Raw genomic sequence first — 19583 nt, forward strand, 5'->3', positions numbered from 1 at the left:
ATTAAGCGTCTGCCTTCGGCTCAGGTCATGATCCCGGGGTCCTGGGATCTAGCCCCACATTGGGCTCCCTGCTCCGCAGGGAGCCTGCTTCTCCCTCTCCCACTCCCCCTGCTTGTGTTCCCTCTCTCGCTGGTCTCTCTCTGTCAAATAAATAAATAAAATCTTTTAAAGAAATTAAAAATTAAAAAAAAAGAAGAGAAGTCTAATATTTAAAAAAAAAAAGCATGGTCACTTTTGAAAATAATTTGGCAGTTCCTCAAAAGGTTAGATATAGAGTTATCATATAACCCAGGAACCCCAATTCTCTTTCTCTACATACACACACACAAACACACGTACATAAGAACTGAAAACATATATGCATACAAAAACTTGTCCATGAATGTTGACAGCAGCATTATTTGTTAATAGCCAAAAGAGTAGAACAATCCAAATGTCCATCAAGTAATGAATGGATAAATAAAATAATACAGTTCTCCAATGGAGTATTTAGTAATAAAAAAGAATTAAGTACTGATAAGTGTTATAATATACTTGAAAAAATTATGCTAAGTGAAAGAAGCCAGTCACAAAACACTGCATGTTACATGATTCTGTTTATGCGAAATGTCCAAAATAGGCAAATCGATAAAGACAGAAAGCAAGGGCAGGGTTGTTCAGGGGGAAATGGAGATTGACTACTATTGGGCATGGGGTTTCTTTCTGAGATGATGAAAATGTCAAATTGATTGTTGTGACAGTCACACAACTCTATGATATACTAAAAACCACTGAATTATACATGTCAAATGGATGAACTGTACACTGTGTGAATTAAATCTTCATAAAGGTTTCTTAAAAAGTCAAACGGAAGTGTTAGAAATGAGAAAAACCTGGAACAAAAGACACAAGATACCAGAAATCCACTTTAAACGTAAACACATAGATAGTTAAAAGTAGGACAAGGAAAAGAAAAAAAAAAAAAAAAAAGGTAGGACAAGGAAAAAAAACCACGCAAACACTAATCAACAGAAAGCTGGAGTCACTATATTATTATCAAAATATACTTCAAAGAAAATTTCCAGGTATAAAAAGTTATTATATGACAATAAAGGGATCAATCTTCCAAAAACATACAATAATCCTAAATGTTTATGCACCTAACAACAGGCTGTTAAAATAAATGAGGCAAAACTATTGATAAAAAGAGAAAGAGAAAAATCCACAAGTACAGTTAGGGACTTCAACACTTCTCTCTCTGTAACTGATGGAACAAGTCTTCAAAAAAATCAGTAAAGCAGAATACCTGGTTGATAGAAGGCTATCAAATTTATAGAACACTCCACCCAATAAGAGCAATATATTCTCTTCAAATACACATGGAGCATTCTCCAAGATAGACCATATTCTGAGCCATAAAACCAATCTCAACAAATAAAAAAAAATTTTTTTAACCTGAAATTTGTTATTTTACCACAATGAAATTAATTAGAAATCAATAAAACAGAAAATATTTGGAAAATGCCCTAATACCTAGAAAATAAACAAAACACTCCTAAATAACCTACAGGTCAAAGAGTAAATCACAAGGGAAATTAGAAATATTTTTAACTGGGGGCACCTGGGTGGTTCAGTACGTTGAGCCTCCAACTCTCAATTTTGGCTCAGGTCAAGATCCCAGGGTCCTGGGATCAAGCCCCACATTGAGCTCACTGCTCAGCAGGGAATCTGCTTGTCTCCCTCTCTCTCTGCCCCTCCACCCCTGGCCCCCCACAATGCGTGTGTGTGCGTGCACATGCACACATGCACATACTCTCTCTCTGAAATAAATGAATTTTTTAAAAAATTAAAAAGAAAGAAAAGACTTAAAAAAATATTTTGACTGAACAACAATGAAAACACATCATCAAAATTTATAGAACAGAGCTAAAAATGTTCCTGGGAAATTTATATAATTAAATATTTATATTAAACAAGAAGAACTATCTAAACTTCTACTTTAACAAAGCCGGGGGGAAAAAAGGAGTAAATTAAGCACAAAGCAAACAAAACGAAGGGAGCAATATCAATACAAACCAAAATCAATGAAATTGAGGGGTGCCTGGCTGGCTTAGTTGGTAGAGCATACGACTCTTGATCTTGGGGGTCATGAGTTTCAGCCCCACAATGGGGGTAGAGTTTACTTAAATAAATAAATAAATAAAATTGAAAACAGAAAAATAGAGAAAAATCAATAAAACCAAAAGCAGGCTCTTTTAAAAAATTAATATAATTCATAAACACACAGGCAGACTGATGAAGATAAAAAAAGAAAGGAAACAAATTGCCAATTATCAAGAATGAAAGAAGGGACAGCACCAGACAAATCTAACAGATATTAAAAGAATAATAAAGGAATATTACTAACAACTCTATGCCCATAAATTCAACAACTTTGTTGAGATAGACACATTTCTGGGCCACCTGGATGGCTCAGTCGGTTAAGCATCTGCCTTCAGCTCAGGTCATGATCTATGAGTCCTGGGATCAAGCCCTGTGTCCTCCTCCCTGCTCAGCGGGGACTCTGCTTCTCCCTTTCCCTCTGCCCCTACCCCGGTTGTGTGCGTGCTTGCCCTCTCTCTCAAATAATTAAAAATTAAAAAAATAGACACATTTCTGAAAAGGCATATTATCAAAACTTGCTTAAGAAGAAATCCATAGGGGCGCCTGGGTGGCTCAGTCGTTAAGCGTCTGCCTTCGGCTCAGGTCATGATCCCAGGGTCCTGGGATCAAGCCCCACATCGGGCTCCCTGCTCCACAGGAAGCCTGCTTCTCCCTCTCCCACTCGCCCTGCTTGTATTCTCTCTCTCTCTGTCTCTCTCTGTCAAATAAATAAATAAAATCTTAAAAAAAAGAAGAAATAGATAATCTAAAAACTCCTCTACACATTAAAGAAAAAATTAATCAGAGTTGAAAACTCTAGCACCAAAATGGCTTCACTAGTGAATTCTACCAAATAAAAAATAGTACTAATTAAAAAAAAAAAAAGGAATAATACTAATTTTACACAAACCCTTCCAGAAAACAGAAAACAAAATAGGGAAGAACAGTTCCCAACTGATTTGATGAGACCCTAGTATCATGACAAAACAAAGACAAAATTACAGACTGGTATTTCTAATGAACATAGATGTAAAAATCTATGACAAAATGTTAGCAAATGAAATTTAGCAATATAGGGGTGCCTGGGTGGCTCAGTCATTAAGCGTCTGCCTTCAGCTCAGGTCATGATCCCAGGGTCCTGGGATCGAGCCCCGCATCAGGCTCCCTGCTCTGCGGGAAGCCTCCTTCTCCCTCTCCTACTCCCCCTGCTTGTGTTTCCTCTCTCGCTGCATCTCTGTCAAATAAACAAATAAAATCTTAAAAAAAAAAAAGAAATTTAGCAATATATAAAAAGGATATACATCATGACCAAGTAGGTTTTATCCAAGGGCATCCAAAGCCGATTCAAAATTAAAATCCATGAATATAATTCACCAAATTGATGTTTTAAAGAAGAAAAACCATATATTGATTTCATTAGATGCAGAAAAAGCATTTAACAAAATTTAACATCCATTCATAATAAAAACTCTAGGCAAACTATAAAGAAACTTCCTCAACCTGATAAAAAGCACATACGAAGGGGCACCTGGGTGGCTCTGTTGGTTAAGCATCTGCCTTCGGCTCAGGTCATGATCCCGGGGTCCTGGGATCGAGTCCTGCATCAGGCTCCCTGCTCCATGGGAGGCCTGCTTCTCCCTCTCCCTCTGACTCTTCCCCTGCTTGTGCCCTCACTTGCTCTGTCTCTCTCAAATGAATAAATAAAAAATCTTAAAAAAAAAAAAGCACCTACAAAGAAACTACAGCTAATATCATACTTATTGATGAAAGAAAGAATACCTTCCCCTTAAGATCAGGAACAGGGCAACAATATGGGCCCTCATGGTACCTTTTCAAAAACATACTAGGGGTCCTAGGGAGTGCAATAAAGGCAAAAAAGAGATACAATAGCATACAGATTGGAAAGCAAGAAATACAACTGTCTTTATTTTTAAAAAAATCATTGTGTATGTAGAAAATCCCAATGAATTTACAAAAACAGTATTAGAAATAAAAAGTGAGGGGCACCTGGCTGGCTCAGTTGGTAGAGCATGTGACTCTCAATCTCAAGGGTTGTGAGTTCAAGCCCCACATTGGGTGTAGTAGAGATTACTTAAAACTAAAATTAAAAAACAAATAAATAAAAAGTGAGTTTATTAAAGTCACAGTATATATGGTCAGTAAACAAAAACAAACTATATCTATGTTCTAGCAATGACCAACGTCTTTCTGTAGAAATTGACAAACTGATTCTAAAAGTTTTAAGAAAAAGCAAAAAAAGCTGTAATAGTCAAAACAATTTTGAAGAAGAAAACCAGGCTGGAAGACTCATGATTGGATTTTAAGACTTACCATAAGGCTACAGTAATCAAGTTAGTGTGGTATTGGTGAAAGGATAGACACACAGATCAATGGATTAGAACAGATTCCAGAAATAGATACATACGTATATAATCAATTGATTTTCAGCACAGTACAAAGGGAATTCAATGGAGAAAAAAATGTCCTTTCAACAAATGATGCTGGAACAACTGGATATCCAAAAAATTAACAGGAAATGGATCATAAGTCCAAATATAAAACCAAGAATTATACATCTAAAAGAAAACACCCTAGGCCAGGCAAAGATTTCTTAGCTACAACAACACAATCAAGAACAAAAATTCCTGATAAATCCTGATCTTCACCAAAATAAAAAATTATTCCACTTTGAAAGTATAGGGGACAAGGAGAGGCTGCCCCAAGATGGGACTTTGGCATGAACATTATGCTGAGTTAAAAGCAATCAAAACCCAGCAGATTCAGGAAAAGCTCTTTACTTCCCACACAATTGCTTGCTTACACCAGGAAGACAGCTATTAATAGAGATGCCACTTTACCTAGACATTTACCTACATAAAAGGGCAACCTTTGTTTTCCAAACATCTCCTCTCACCTTCCTGATAATGGTCTTTCTCCCCTTTGCATCCTCAGACCCCTACCCCTCTCCTTAGCTCACATAAATCATGTTACCTATCTTTGGAATTTCTATGTCTCTGTGGATTCCCTGTGTGTATGCTATTAAATTTGACTTTCTCCTGTTAATCTGTCTCATGTCAATCTGATTCTTAGTTCAGCTAGCAGGACTTTGAAGGGCAAAGGAAATTCTTCCTCCCCAACAAAAGTCACTATTAAGGGGAGCCTGGGTGGCTCGGTTGGTTAAGTGTCTGCCTTCGGCTCAGGTCATGACCCCAGGGTCCTGGGATCGAGCCCCGCATTGGGCTCTCTGCTCAGCAGGAAGCCTGCTTCTCCCTCTCCCACTCCCCATGCTTGTGTTCCCTCTCTCACTGTGTCTCTCTCTCTGTCAAATAAATAAATAAAATCTTTAAAAAAAAAAGTCACTATTAAGAGAATAAAAAAAATGTCAGAGGTTGGCAGAAAATATTTGCGAAACAGGTATCCGATAAAAGATTTGTACCCACAATATATAAAGAACTTTCAAAACCCAGTAATAAGTAAACAAAACAATTCAATAAAACCATGAGCTAAAATATATAAAAAAGACTTCATTAAAGAAGAAACAGAGATACAAAATGAGCACATGAAAAGACGTTTAGCATCACCGGTCATCAAACAAATGCAAATTAAAATCACAATGAGATATAGCTACTCAGTTAGGGCTAAAACAGGACACAATAGGGGCACCTGGGTGGCTCACTTGGTTAAGCATCTGACTTTGGCTCATGTTATGGTCCCAGGGTCCTGGGATTGAGCCCCATGTTGGGCTCTGTGCTGAGCGGGGAGTCCACTTTGCCCTCTCCCTCTGCCTCTGCCCCTCCTCCTGCTTGTGCTCTCTCTCTCTCAAATAAGTAAAATCTTTAAAAATAAATAAAAAACTGGGGGTGCCTGGGTGGCTCAGATGGTTAAGCGTCTGCCTTCGGCTCAGGTCATGATCCCAGGTCCTGGGATCGAGTCCCACATCGGGCTCCGCTCTGCGGGAAGCCTGCTTCTCCCTCTGCCTCTCTCTCTCTCTGTCTCTCATGAATAAATAAATAAAATCTTTAAAAAATAAATAAAAAATAAATAAATAATAAAGTAAAATAAAACAGGACAAAACAAACAAAACAAAAAATCCTAAGTGTTGATGAGGATGCAGAACATCTGGAACTCTCATACTGCCAGTAAGAATGCAAATGGTACAGCCATTTTGGAAAACAGTTTTGATATATTCTTATAAACATAACCCTAACATACAACCCAACAATCTCAGTGCTACACATTTACTCAAGAGAAATAAAGACCTATTCACATAAAACCCTGTACATGAATATATATGGCAGCATAATTCATAATCACCAAAAACTAGTGAAACCTAAGTGTCCATCAACTGGTGAGTGAACAATCAGTAGTCCATCTTTACTGAACTACTCATCCACACAACAATATGGATGAATCTCCAATCTACTTACTCTGTTAAGTTAAAGAAGACAGCCTCAAAAGACTATATACTATATGATTGTAGATATATGACATTCTGGAAAAAGTAAAAGTATAGGGAATGGAAATAGATCAGTGTTTCCTGGGGACTGGGAGTGTGGGTGTGATGAAAGATAGAAGCAGAAAAATGTTCACCTTTACCCCAGAAGGCTGACCTATAACAGCATAGTTCCCATGAGGATCAAATACAGCTAGTTGCTAAATTCTTAAAGGGTCTCATGACTGCCTGTATATCTCCCTGATAGTTAATATTGAACTGAATGATAAATACCAGAGAAATCTTGCAAAAGTAGTTTTACCAGCAGGAATTCAAAGAAACATTTATGATGTAACATTCTCTGCATGTCCCCTCCCCTTAGAGCACTAAGTGTGTAACCAGCACCTTCATACAACAGAAGTGCAGTTCTTTCTGCTCACAGGTCCTGTCTCCGTAATGCTTAAATTTACTAAATTGCACCATATAACGTCTCAAAAATTCTTTCTTGGTCGTTGTGCTCAACGATGACGCAACATTTTTGGTGGCCCCGGACAGGGATTATGGAGTGAATCCAGGAACCTCAGTGTGATTTGGTAAGTCTCTTATTCCCCCAGTGTCTACTTCTTACTTGTTCTTCTCCGGAAATGTCCTGAATAGTACAACCCTTCAGAATATGTCTTGTCAGAGTGCTCAGGAAAGAACCTCTTGCCTATGGCTATACTATAGGGAAGGACAAACTCCTGCCACCCAGCTGGATAGTAGTACCTTGACCCTAACATCGCTGGGCTCAGGAATCAGGCTCTCACTGTTTTACCTATTCTATTAAAACTTGTATTCTTCTTGGGCATGGGATGGCCATACGTGTCATTAGGACAGCCGCCAATCTCAGAACTCCCATGTAAGGTCTCTTCCTAAATAACCTGCGGTGATCCTTCGGTGAGCATAAAATCCAAGATACATCTGACACTGTGCTTCCCAAAAGGGACCAGTCAGAACTTCTACCCACCCCCATGTTCTCTCTCTCTTTAAAATAAATAAATAACCCAGTTAGAGTCCTCATGCAATGGGGGCCACTCTCTTGGAACTGGATCACGGATAAAGCTCATAAGAAAGTTGCCCAGGGGGTGCCTGGGTGGCTCAGTCGTTGAGAGTCTACCTTCGGCTCAGGTCATGACCCCAGGGTCCTGGGATCGAGCCCGGCATTGGGCTCCCTGCTCAGCGGGAAGCCTGCTTCTCCCTCTCCCACTCCCTCTGCTTGTGTTCCCTCTCTCACTGTGTCTCTGTCAAATAAATAAAAATCTTTAAAAGAAAAAAAAAAGAAAGTTGCCCAAACCAGATGAGTTCCATACTTTTGTTTTTTTCATGTCTCTCATTTGTCCCGACCAATGGGCTGTTTGGTGCTCTTGGTCCAGCTCTCAGATTGAAAGTACTTCTAGATTAGATATATGACATTTAATACGAAATAAAATAGCTACCCCTTCTTAACAAAAGCCAGGATCAGCACCCCTGGGTGGCTCAGCCACTTAAGCGTCTGCCTTCAGCTCAGGTCATGATCCCAGGATCCTGGGATCGAGCCCCGCTTCAAGCTCCCTGCTCAGTGGGGAGTCTGCTTCTCCCTCTCCTTCTGCTGCTCCCCCTGCTTGTGCTCTCCCTCTCTGTCAAACAAATAAATAAAATCTTTGGAAGAAAGAAGGGGAGGAAGGAAGGAAGGAAGGAAGGAAGGAAGGAAGGAAGGAAGGAAGGAAGGAAGGAAGGAAGGAGAAAAAAAGAAAGAAAAAGGAAGGAAGGAAGGAAAAAGGAAGAAAGTAAGAAAAAAAGGAAGAAAAGGAAAGCTGTAGAAGGTTTGTGAAGAGAAATCTTTGGAAAAGAATTTTATGTGTGGTCAGGACTAAGGTTGAAATGAATGAATTTTAAAAGTTGAATGAATTTTGGGGCACCTGGGTTGCTCAGTCGTTAAGCATCTGCCTTCCGCTCAGGTCATGATCCCTGGGGGTCCTGGGATCAAGCCCCGCATCGGGCTCCCTGCTCAGAGGGAAGCCTGCTTCTTCCCCCTCTCCCACTCCCTCTGCTTGTGTTCCCTCTCTGTGTCTCTCTCTGTCAAATAAATAAATAAAATCTTTAAAAAAAAAAAAAAAAACGGATTTGCTTGACAAATGAATTAGTCTTGATTTGGCTATCTCTGGAAATAAGGGTAAATTTAGAGAGAAAATTTATGTTTCAATAATGCATCCTTATGATATCCAGAGATTCTAGTTTTGATTAATTGTCCTTAAATGTTTGTTGTTTGGGGGATCTGGGTGGCTCAGCCAGTTGAGTGTCAAACTCTTGATTTCAGCTCAGGTCCTGAGATTGAGGGCTGCCTCGAGTTCACCATTCAGCGGGGAGTCTGCTTCTCTTTCTCCCCCTCTCCCTCTGCTCCTTCTACCTACCCCCATGTTCTCTCTCTCTCTAAAATAAATAAATAAATCTTTAAAAAAATCAAAAAATAAACATTTGATTGTTTGCCTAAGCTAGACAACTTGAACTATACTTCAGAGAAAATGCCATAAAAGCTCATATATAGACAATCTTCCTGCATGTTACTCTATGGGGATAATAAAAGGGACCCCAGGGCATATGATTAAACAGCTGGACAATGGGATGGACTCTCCAACAATTGTATAACTCAGCTATCACCTTGATCAATTCTATGTGGCTAGGATAACAAAATTGCTCCTTAAAAGTGAGAGCATACCCCACTCCTTGGGGTTAACTATGAACTTGTGCAGATAATGGATGGCCCCACCTTCCTTATAACTGGATTGGAGAATACACTGGGGGGAAGCCCTTCTCTCCCAGGACAAGTCATCTCCCACTTGCCAGCAATTCCTCATAATTAGGATACTGTTAAGGCCAGACATGAGGCAAGGAAGGCTTCTTCTTGGTTTTATCCCTTAGTCATATTTGTTCTGGGAGCCACCTCTATCGATGTAAAAATTACAAACAGAGGTTTAGCCAAGCATACAGCAGCCACCTTTAACCAAACACAACACAAAGTCACCCATAAATTAGAAAAGTGGCCCTCCAAAACTTAATGGCCCTTGATATCCTGACTACAAGTCAAAGAGGAAGTTATTATGCTAATATTGAGACTAAATGTTGTATATACATCCCAGATGACTCGGCTAAGTATCCAAAGTTTTAGCACACACACATGCAAATGAAGGCAATGTCTGACTCCTAGTTTTATCAATGATTGGTTACATTTTTGGTTGGGAGGTGGACTATGGTCTACCTTAAAGGGCCTTCTTATCACACTTCTTTTTTTAAAGAACTGAAAGCAGAAATCTTGCAAAAGTAGTTTTACAAGTAGAAATTCAAAGACGACATTTGTGATCTAATATTCCCTGCACATCCCCTCCCTCCTGAGCACTACGTGTATTACCACCAGCTTCATACAGCAAAAGTGCAGTTCTTTCTGCCCACAGATTCTATCCCCATGCTACTTAAATAAACCTATTAAGTTGCACCATACAACGTCGCAAGAATTCTTACTTGGCCATTGCATTCGATGCCCCGCAACAGGTGGAGTCACTACAAAGTTCTGGGGTAACAGAACTGTCCTATATCTTAATTGTGGTATTAGTCTCACAACTGTATTCATTTCTCAAAACTTACAAAACTGTTGTTAAAAACATGAAGGCAGGCCCACAATGGAGTTACTTATGCTAAGCCCCAAGTCACCAAACCATTTCTCTGCCAGAAATGGAATCCTACACGAGTCAATCAGGCATCTCCTAATCAGTTATGTGATCTGCCTAAGAGAGTCCTGTCAGCCCCTAGAGGAAAGCTGCCTGCAGTAACCAACCAGCTTTTCTGTCTAGTATCATTTCCTTGTTCCCACTCCCTTCTCCCTATAAGTGTCTTTCATTTCGCATACCTCCTTGGAGCTCCTTTCTGTCTGCTAGACAGCATGGGCATCATCATGAATGAATGAATAAAGCTAATAATATCATTAAAATTTACTCAGTTGAATTTTGTTTTTTAATATTGTACACTAAAAAGGATGAATTTTACCACATATAAATCATATCTTCAAGAGACCTGACAAAAATCTAAGTTAGAATTAAAAAAAAAATAAATAACTCAAAAAAACCTCTCTGATATACAATCTAAGTGAAAATAATTCTTAAAAATTTATTATTAAATTATTTGGTATGTTTATATTTTGGATTTCTAAAAAGCTTTACTTAATTACTCTGCAGTAAAAACAGATTTTAAAAAATGTATACCATTAGAACATAAACAGATAAAGTTCTAACAATCCATATGGATTAGGAGAAGCTTCAGGTTTATCTTTTGGTTTCAAATTTTTAAAAGTTTTAAAATAATTTTAAAGAAAGTCTGTCTTTGTTAGGTTCATCAAAGGCTTCAAGGAAATTAGAATGTTTTCATTTCTGTGAATTTGTTTCATACCAGGGAGTCCTGGGGTAAACCAATCCTTAAGAATTCAAATTGCTAATTCAGGGATAAAACTGTATTTACAGAACTGTTAATGTTAAAATTTACATGTAAAATAGGCTTAAAAATGGGATATCCTGTTTTGGAATCTGAAGTTAAAAGATCCCAGAGTCTACATTCTCTAGCCCACTGAGTCCCCAAAACAGTGACTCTTAACACTGACTCCAACACCTGCATAGCTTATTAAAATGCAGATATCTGGGCTACAGTCATTATTTACATACTCATAATCTTGGGGATGGGTCCCAAGAATCTGTTAAAGTCTTCAAGAAATTCTTATGCACATTACCACTTGAGACTCCTGACCAGATCAAAGTATTACTGCCTAAATTTGGGGGGTTCCCAGTGTTCCTATTGCTGGTTGAGACAATAATGGCCAATTCAAAGAGAAGGAATTCTATTGCTGAAATCAATTATACTCTTTTCAAATTTAAACTCACTCTGAAAAACAGCCAGGTTTTATTAGGCTAGCAGCTCTGTGAATATAAATATACCTATCTTCTAAGGAGACACACTTTAAAAATATTTCCTTTTTATAAACGTGAAATATGTTTGTGAAAATGTAACATAAATTTATACACTTACACTTAACAAGCTTCCAGTTTCCCTTGCAGATAAGTAAGACCTTTGTGTGCCTTCTCTTTCAAATCTCTTAATTCAGGCTTTATGGCTTCACTGGGGGTAGAATGAAACAAGGTCTGAAAGTAATTGAATTTCTGCATTTTTTTTGTTCACCTCAAGACTCAAAGAATCTTGATCCTAAGAATTGAATTGTTTAGAAATTTAAAAAAATTGTTAAAAAATAGATATTATTTTACTGCTAAGAGACACACCTTCCAAGTTGTCATAAAATTTGTAAAATATCTTGAAACACCTTTTAGAGTGGCTAAAAATTACTTAATCACTCGAGTGGTTTTTTTCTTATAAAATACACAATAAAGAAAAACTTTAAATTCACCTAAATATAAATTTTACCCATTTTCCCTTGAAAATGGCTATATTTTGAATATTTTAAGTCCAACACTCAATGAACTTCAGAGATGTTAAAATAATGATGGTTTTGCCTTCTTTTTACTTCTCCATGAAATATAATTCCCAGAAACAAACAATCGTGACCATGCATAAACCAAAACTAATCATTTCAGTGGAAACCATGGCCAAATAAAAACACAGGTCACTCCTATTAACCATGTTTACTGACAAAGGAGACAGTAGTACACTTTTTAAGAAATGATACCATATTTACTTTTTTATAATGAAAAACAAAATAGGAAGGAAAACTAATGAAAAGCTAAAATATGCTCACTACATATTTAAGGGTGAAAGTCAGGACAAAACTTGAAGTTTTCAATGGACCACTGTAAATACCAGCAAATATTATTTTGAAAATAGCACTGACACAGGAGACCCAGGTTCTAGAGCAGCTGTGACATGCTCTTATCACATAATCTTTGAAAGTCACTTTCTTTGAGTCTCATTCTTCATAATGAGTACTAACAGTGCTGGCATCTTAGCATGAACAAAGACAGGGGCACCAAATTATACTAGTAATCACTGTACTTGTCACCTCCAAAAATTCAGTTAAAAAAGAAAAAGAAAAACTCACAGACTTTCTAACGACATTGTGATATTAACATACTTTTATATTGTATAATAAAACATATCAACATTTAGAAGATCAGTAACTCAGTGAACTAGTATTTTCCAAAGGAGCAAATGTATGTTACAAAATCATGCATGGGTATGGGCCACCAGTCTGGCTCATTGGAGCATGCAACTCTTGATAGCATTTCTATAATTACCTGGGAAAAGCTATTAAAATTTACTTTTACTCCTTTCAAAATTTATTCTTCCCTTTTTCTTCTACTAGCCAGACACTAAAGAAATTTGTAAAAATGTTTAACAATGGCACTTGTCTCACTAGTATTTTTGTTTCAAGTTATTTTTCACAAAAAGTTATTAACACTTAATGGGCATATGTTGCTTATATTATTTATTAAATAATTATTTTAAAAATGTCTGAGTTTTCATATCTAATACAATAAATATCAATAGATATAACCCATATAAACCCATATAAGCAAAGCTTTCTCAGGTGCTCAGTAATTTTTAAGAGTTACAAAGGGGATAAATAAAATCTTTTAAAAGGGGGCACGGCGCCTGGGTGGCTCAGTCATTAAGCGTCTGCCTTCAGCTCAGGTCATGGTCCCAGGGTCCTGGGATCGAGCCCCACATCAGGCTCCCTGCTCTGCAGGAAGCCTGCTTCTCCCTCTCCCACTCCCCCTGCTTGTGTTCCCCCTCTCGCTGTGTCTCTCTCTGTCAAATAAATAAAATCTTAAAAAAAAAAAAAAGTTACAAAGGGGTCCTGAAACAAAAGGTTTCAGAACTACTGATCTAGACAATAAATACCAAGGGAAAAAGAACTGATCTTATATTTCTAGTACTTGCTACAAGTAAAAGGCTTATTTTACTCTGCCACAACTTCGCTATCAAGTCTTCATTTCCTGGTTCAATTATTACACTTTAACCTTTATCATAATTCAGCTCCACTTGTAATACTCGTAATATGCAATGACTAGGTGCTTTCGTAAACAATGAATTATGGTACTCCACCCTTGGTGTACAAATAATAGAAACTCAACATTGACAGAGTTCCATAAACTCACACTTCTGCAATAACTCTAAGTAATCTGCTAACACAGAAAGAGTGTGAAACCATACTAAGAAATCATATCATATGCTACTTAGAAAATGCTTTTAAGGAAACAGTATCTCTAAAGACCAAGAATTTTGAGTACAAAAAGCTACAATTCACTTCCTTGTGTCCCTAAATGATGTGTTTAAAAGTAAGTGGAGAGATTGTACTACCTCTTCTCACCACAGATTTGATTAGAACAATTCTTAAAGAGTACAAAATATTCACCTCTGACCAAGAGTAATTTAGAAAAAAAAGAAAATGTAAATTATTGCACTTTAGGGCAGGCAATTTTAAATCAAAGCTTGCTGTATCAATCAATATTAATGTCAAAAAGTAAGTTTCATGCACAGGTGAACAACGGATGACAGTAATGAAAACTTTCCACTTTTACATTTAAATATAAGGACCAAGTTTCTGGGCAAGAATAAAGCCAGGGTTTACGGTCACCACACACTTCAATACAACATGAAGAGCAACCTGTGAGCAAAACTCCACTCTAGGACATTTTAATACTTCTGGAATGAGGTTACACAACTCTCCTATCACTGATTAACCATCAGAGTCTCAACCTATTATAAGAAATGCTGGGCCTGAAGAATATAACGAAGGAGGCCAAACTATATAGTTTATTGTCAGACACTGATAACATGGAGGCATTAATAACATTGTAGTATATAAAAATGTTTACTTTTTAAAAAATGTTTATTTTTATTTTTTTAAGTAAACTCTACCCCAAGGTGGGGCTTAAACCCTGAAATTAGAGTTGTATGCTCTATCAACTGAGCCAGCCAGGCACCCTTACTTTTGTTTTGTTTTGGGTTTTTTTTGTTTACTTGTTTGTTTTTAGTAATCTCTATGCCCAACATGGGGCTCCAACTCACAACCCTGAGATCAAGTCACATACTATACCCACCGAGGCTGCCAGGCACCCTGGAACAAATGACAATCTGTGGAACCCAAAGACAATACATATAGAGACACCCCGAGATCATCCACATTATCTGTCAAAGGGAACACGGGATTCTTGTTCATTTTCCCTTCATTCCCTGGTGACTGACTGCCCCACAGGGTATCCTGCAAACATTGTTTACAGCACTCTTTCACCTTTAGTTTATATCTTTTCTAGATCTCTCTCTCCTGTTTTCATTTTATTAGTCCTCTGCAGTGTCACCTTGTACTCTATGGGTCTCTTTCATCTTTTACTTATACCTGGCACTTCTCAGAGTCTGCCCAAGAATTATTTGTGGGCTTATGTCTCCTAACAGATTGTAAACTCCTTGGTGTTGGAGTACCTTCTATAACACATAGCACAGTGTCTTATATGATGAAGATGCTAATCTGAAATAACCGCAAACATAGAATTTGAATTTGCCACATCAAATTCAAATTCTATGTGGCAAATCCTATGTGACAGATACTTTCCACCCCTGACAAATATAAAAGAAAAATAATCATTTAGTGAAAGGTAAAAGTAAAGATAAATTAAAATAAGGATATCTTTAAGGTAAAATTCATTAACAAACTATCCCTTTAATTTGTGAAGTGTTTTTCAGTAACTTAAAGTAGGAAAAATGGATTATGATGGTACCTTCTATAACATATAGCACAGTGTCTTATATGATGAAGATGCTATCTGAAATAACCGCAAACATAGAATTTGAATTTGCCACATCAAATTCAAATTCTATGTGGCAAATCCTATGTGACAGATACTTTCCACCCCTGACAAATATAAAAGAAAAATAATCATTTAGTGAAAGGTAAAAGTAAAGATAAGTTAAAATAAGGATATCTTTAAGGTAAAATTCATTAACAAACTATCCCTTTAATTTGTATAGTGTTTTTCAGTAACTTAAAGTAGGAAAAATGGATTATGATGTCACTTTTTGATTTTTCATTTGTGCTAACTGGTTTCATGACTTTTTAGAGTATTAGTACTGGGGCACATGCCCTGGGTGGCTCAGTTGGTTAAGCAGCTGCCTCCAGCTCAGGTCATGATCCCAAGGTCCTCAGATCAGGTACTGGGATCAAGCCCCAAGTCAGGCTCCCTGCTCAGTGGAGAGCCTGCTTCTCCCTCTCCCTCTGCCCTCCCCCTACCCCTCTTGTGCTCTCTCTTTCTGACTCACTCTCTCTCCATCTCAAATAAATAAATAAAATCTTTAAAAAGAGTATTAGTACTTATAAATAAATAAATAAAATCTTTGAAAAGAGTATTAAAAAAAGTATTAGTACTTATTTTAGCTTAGAGTTTATTAATGTCTTTACTGATGGGGTATAATAATAGTTCTACTTAGAACTAGCTTATTTGTGATTTATAATACCTAATATTCAATTAATTATTAATGTAATGTTAAACTTAATTTCCATTTTAAAAGAAATAGTTAAATTACTAATGAAATAGTTATTTTGGATAATGGTTTTACTATTTTTTGTTGATAGCAAAAGTTATTTGAAATGTTTTTGAAACTATAATTGCTGGGCACCTGGGTTGCTCAGTTGGTTAAAAGTCTGACTTCAGGGACGCCTGGGTGGTTCAGTTGGTTAAGCGTCTACCTTTGGCTCAGGTCACAATCCTGGAGTCCTGGGATTGAGCCTCATATCTGGCTCCCTGCTCAGCAGGGAGTCTGCTTCTCCTGCTGCCCCTCACCTCATTTGTGCTCTCGCTCTCTCTCAAATAAATAAAATTTTTTAAAAAAAAAAGAAGATATAATTGCTATGTTTTATTTTCTTGGTGATTCTCAACATTATTAAAATATCATAAATATTTAAAAATAAAATAACTGCAAACAATGTTTGCAAAGATATTGAGAAAGTGGAACCCCTGTGTACTGTTGGTACGATTGTAAAATGGTGCCATCAACTATTAAAAAAGCTATGAAGATTCCTAAAATAATTAAAAACAGAACTACCATGATCCAGCAATCCCACTTCTGGGTACATATGCCAAAAAATTGAAAGCAGAGTCTTGAAGAAATATTTGCACACTGCTCAAAGCAGTATTCACAATAGCCAAGAGGTAGAAGCAACCTAAGTGTCCGTCAACAGATGAGTGAAAACCAAAATGCAGTGTATATGTCTGTGTGTATACATATTCAATGGAATATTACTCAACCTTAAAAGGGAAGGAAACTCTGTCACATGCTATAACAACACTGAGCCTTGAGAACATTACACTAAGTGAAATGAGCCAGTCACAAAAGGACAAATACTGTTATGATTCCATTTATATGAGGTATTTAAAGTAGTAAAGTTCAGGGATGCCCGAGTGGTTCAGTCAGTCAGCTCCTCCTCTCAGCTCAGGTCTTGATCTCAGGGTCATGAGTTCAAGCCCGGCGTTGGGAGCCCAGCATGGAGCCTACTTAAAAAAAATAAAAAATAAAGTAGCCAAATTCATAGCAATGGAAAGTAGAATGGTAGCTACCAAGAGCTAATGGAGCAGGGAAAGGGGAGTTCCTGCTTAATAGGTATAGAGTTCAAACTTGCAAGATGACAAAGTTGTAGAGATCTGTTGCACAACAATGTGAATATACATAACACTACTGAACAGTACACTTAAAATTGGTTAAAATGGTAAATTTTATGTTATTTGTTTTACCTCCCCCAAAAAAATAGATGGAAAGATAATTTTAAAAAGACAGGGTGGCTATATAAAAGATTATCTTGGGGCACCTGGGTGGCTCAGTTGTTAAGCGTCTGCCTTCAGCTCAGGTCATGATCCAGGGTCGTGGAATCGAGCCCCGCATCGGGCTCCCGGCTCCGTGGGAAGCCTGCTTCTCCCTCTCCCACTCCCCCTGCTTGTGTTCTCTCTCTCGCTGTCTCTCTCTCTGTCAAATAAATAAATAAAATCTCTAAAAAAAAAAAAAATTATCTTGAGGGTCTTAGTTTGGCTAATTCGCTTAGAACAAAGTTCTGTAGTAAAGAAGGGGCAAGCATATGGTGAGCGAGGCAAGCTAGATAGGGTGGCAGGGCCTGCTTAGGAGCATCTCAACCTTCTCTAGCTCAGTTTCTCCCAAATAAATCTTTTTGTTTTCTCCCACAGTTTAGAGAACCTCATCCCCACTCCCACTCTCTCACACACTATAGCAGACATACAAAAGCAAACTTCCCAGGAACAAAATTCCACTTAGCCTCCTGCTGCTGGGGACCCAACTCTTCCTGATAGGAGCCCTTGAAACATTTATATGAAATAAGCCTTTTTCAAAATACTAGTTTATTCAAACGCTGGACCAAGGAACGAATCTGAGTTGAGGTGAGATAGAAGAGAGTTTATTTATTTAATACAATGAAGTATGAAGAGAGAAGGGCTTCTGTGGGGCAATAAATTTTTAAAATTATCAGTTAGGAAGTGCTAAATATCTACATATGAGAACCGGGGTAGTGATTTCCATTTAAAAGCAAACAGTGGGGGCGCCTGGGTGGCTCAGTTGTTAAGCATCTGCCTTTGGCTGAGGTCATGATCCCAGAGTCCTGGGATGGAGTCCCACATCGGGCTCCCTGCTCAGCAGGAAGCCTGCTTCTCCCTCTCCCACTCCTCCTGCTTGTGTTCCCTCTCTCGCTGTGTCTCTCTCTGTCAAATAAATAAATAAAATCTTTAAATAAATAAATAAATAAATAAATAAAATAAAATAAAATAAAATAAAATAAAATAAAATAAAATAAAAGCAAACAGTGTTTTAGGCATTAAGCAACTACATGTCCTGAAACTGTTAGGCCAGACATCCGTAGAGCAATGCTGACTGTAAGGCATGTGACACCAGTTCTTGCCTTCCTCACTTAAAATATTTTTTAGAATGAAATCTACTTTTAAAAGATTATATTTTTAAGTAATCTCTACATCCAACATGGGGCTCAAACTCACAACCCCAAGATCAAGAGTTGTGTGCTCCACCAACCACCAACGGAGCCCCGATGAAATCTACTTTTAATCAACATTCTTCTTGTAGCATTTAAGGTCTATGCTCCCTTCTCCCCAACCAGGGCAGTTCTGTTTGGGCCTATTGTATTCAGTGGATCCCTGGGTAAGCTTTTGTTTTATTCAAGAATTCTATAGCTGAGGGGCGCGTGGCTGGCTCATTCTGTAGAGGCTGTAACTCCTGATCTCCAGGTGGTGAGTTCCAACACACCACTTTGGGCATAGAGCTTACTAAAAAAAAAAAAAAAAAGAATTCTGCAGCTGAAAAGATTGAAAACCACTGGACTAAGATATATGTTAAGTTTCAGTGGCGCTTGCTTGGCCCTGTGAGTATCCATATATTTTGCATACAGCAAGGATTCTCAACCAAGACACTACCAACAAGTTAGGCTGGATAGGTCTTTGATGTGAGGGCCGTCCTGTGCACTGTAGGATGTTTTGCAACACCTGGCCTTTACCCACTATATGCCAGTAGCATCCCTCCCAAATTCTCCAATCAAGACCATCAAAACTGTCTCCAGACACTGCCAAATATTCCCTGGGGGGCAAAATCCTCCCCTCCCAGTTGAGAACTGCTAATGCAGAGGATGTATAGGCCCACTTCTTAGCTCAGACCCCAATTTGTTTGTGGTCTGTTGCTGTTTTATACCAGCTTCTCCTTTCTCTTCTACTACTATGGTGATGTTAAACATAAGCTAACACTATGTTCTTGGTAAATTCTTTTTTATGAGTAGGAAGAGAAAAGAAGCAGGCTAGAGATCCTAACACAAATACGGGTATTTGCCTATAACACTTATAAATTCATAGTTGAAAAAGGTTGCTTGGTTACTTGAAATACAATGTATAAGAAGTTTCTAGGTACTAGCTTAGGCATTTCAATGCCTGCACGTAAAATCTATTTGTCTGGACATGTGTATTAA

At 37.8% G+C, this 19583-nt stretch overlaps 1 protein-coding gene and 1 non-coding gene across 4 annotated transcripts in view; one reads left to right on the plus strand and one right to left on the minus strand.

Annotated features, from left to right (window-relative positions):
* The window catches only part of C13H9orf85 (chromosome 13 C9orf85 homolog), a 78343-nt gene that overhangs the window by 15583 nt on the left and 43177 nt on the right, over positions 1-19583 (minus strand). The window contains exon 3 of one of the 3 annotated variants that reach the window (XM_027615779.2): positions 11639-11728. The exons of the other annotated variants lie outside the window; for them this stretch is intronic. Within the exon in view, the coding sequence (XP_027471580.1) occupies positions 11641-11728 (88 nt within the window). The 3' untranslated portion in view covers positions 11639-11640. The remainder of the gene's footprint in view (positions 1-11638; positions 11729-19583) is intronic. 3 annotated transcript variants of the gene reach the window in all.
* TRNAE-CUC lies at positions 4127-4200 on the plus strand. Its single transcript has one exon. It is a non-coding gene; the product is annotated as a tRNA-Glu (tRNA).

The sequence above is a fragment of the Zalophus californianus genome, chromosome 13 (assembly GCF_009762305.2).
Source record: "Zalophus californianus isolate mZalCal1 chromosome 13, mZalCal1.pri.v2, whole genome shotgun sequence".
Classification (NCBI taxonomy): Eukaryota; Metazoa; Chordata; class Mammalia; order Carnivora; family Otariidae; genus Zalophus; species Zalophus californianus.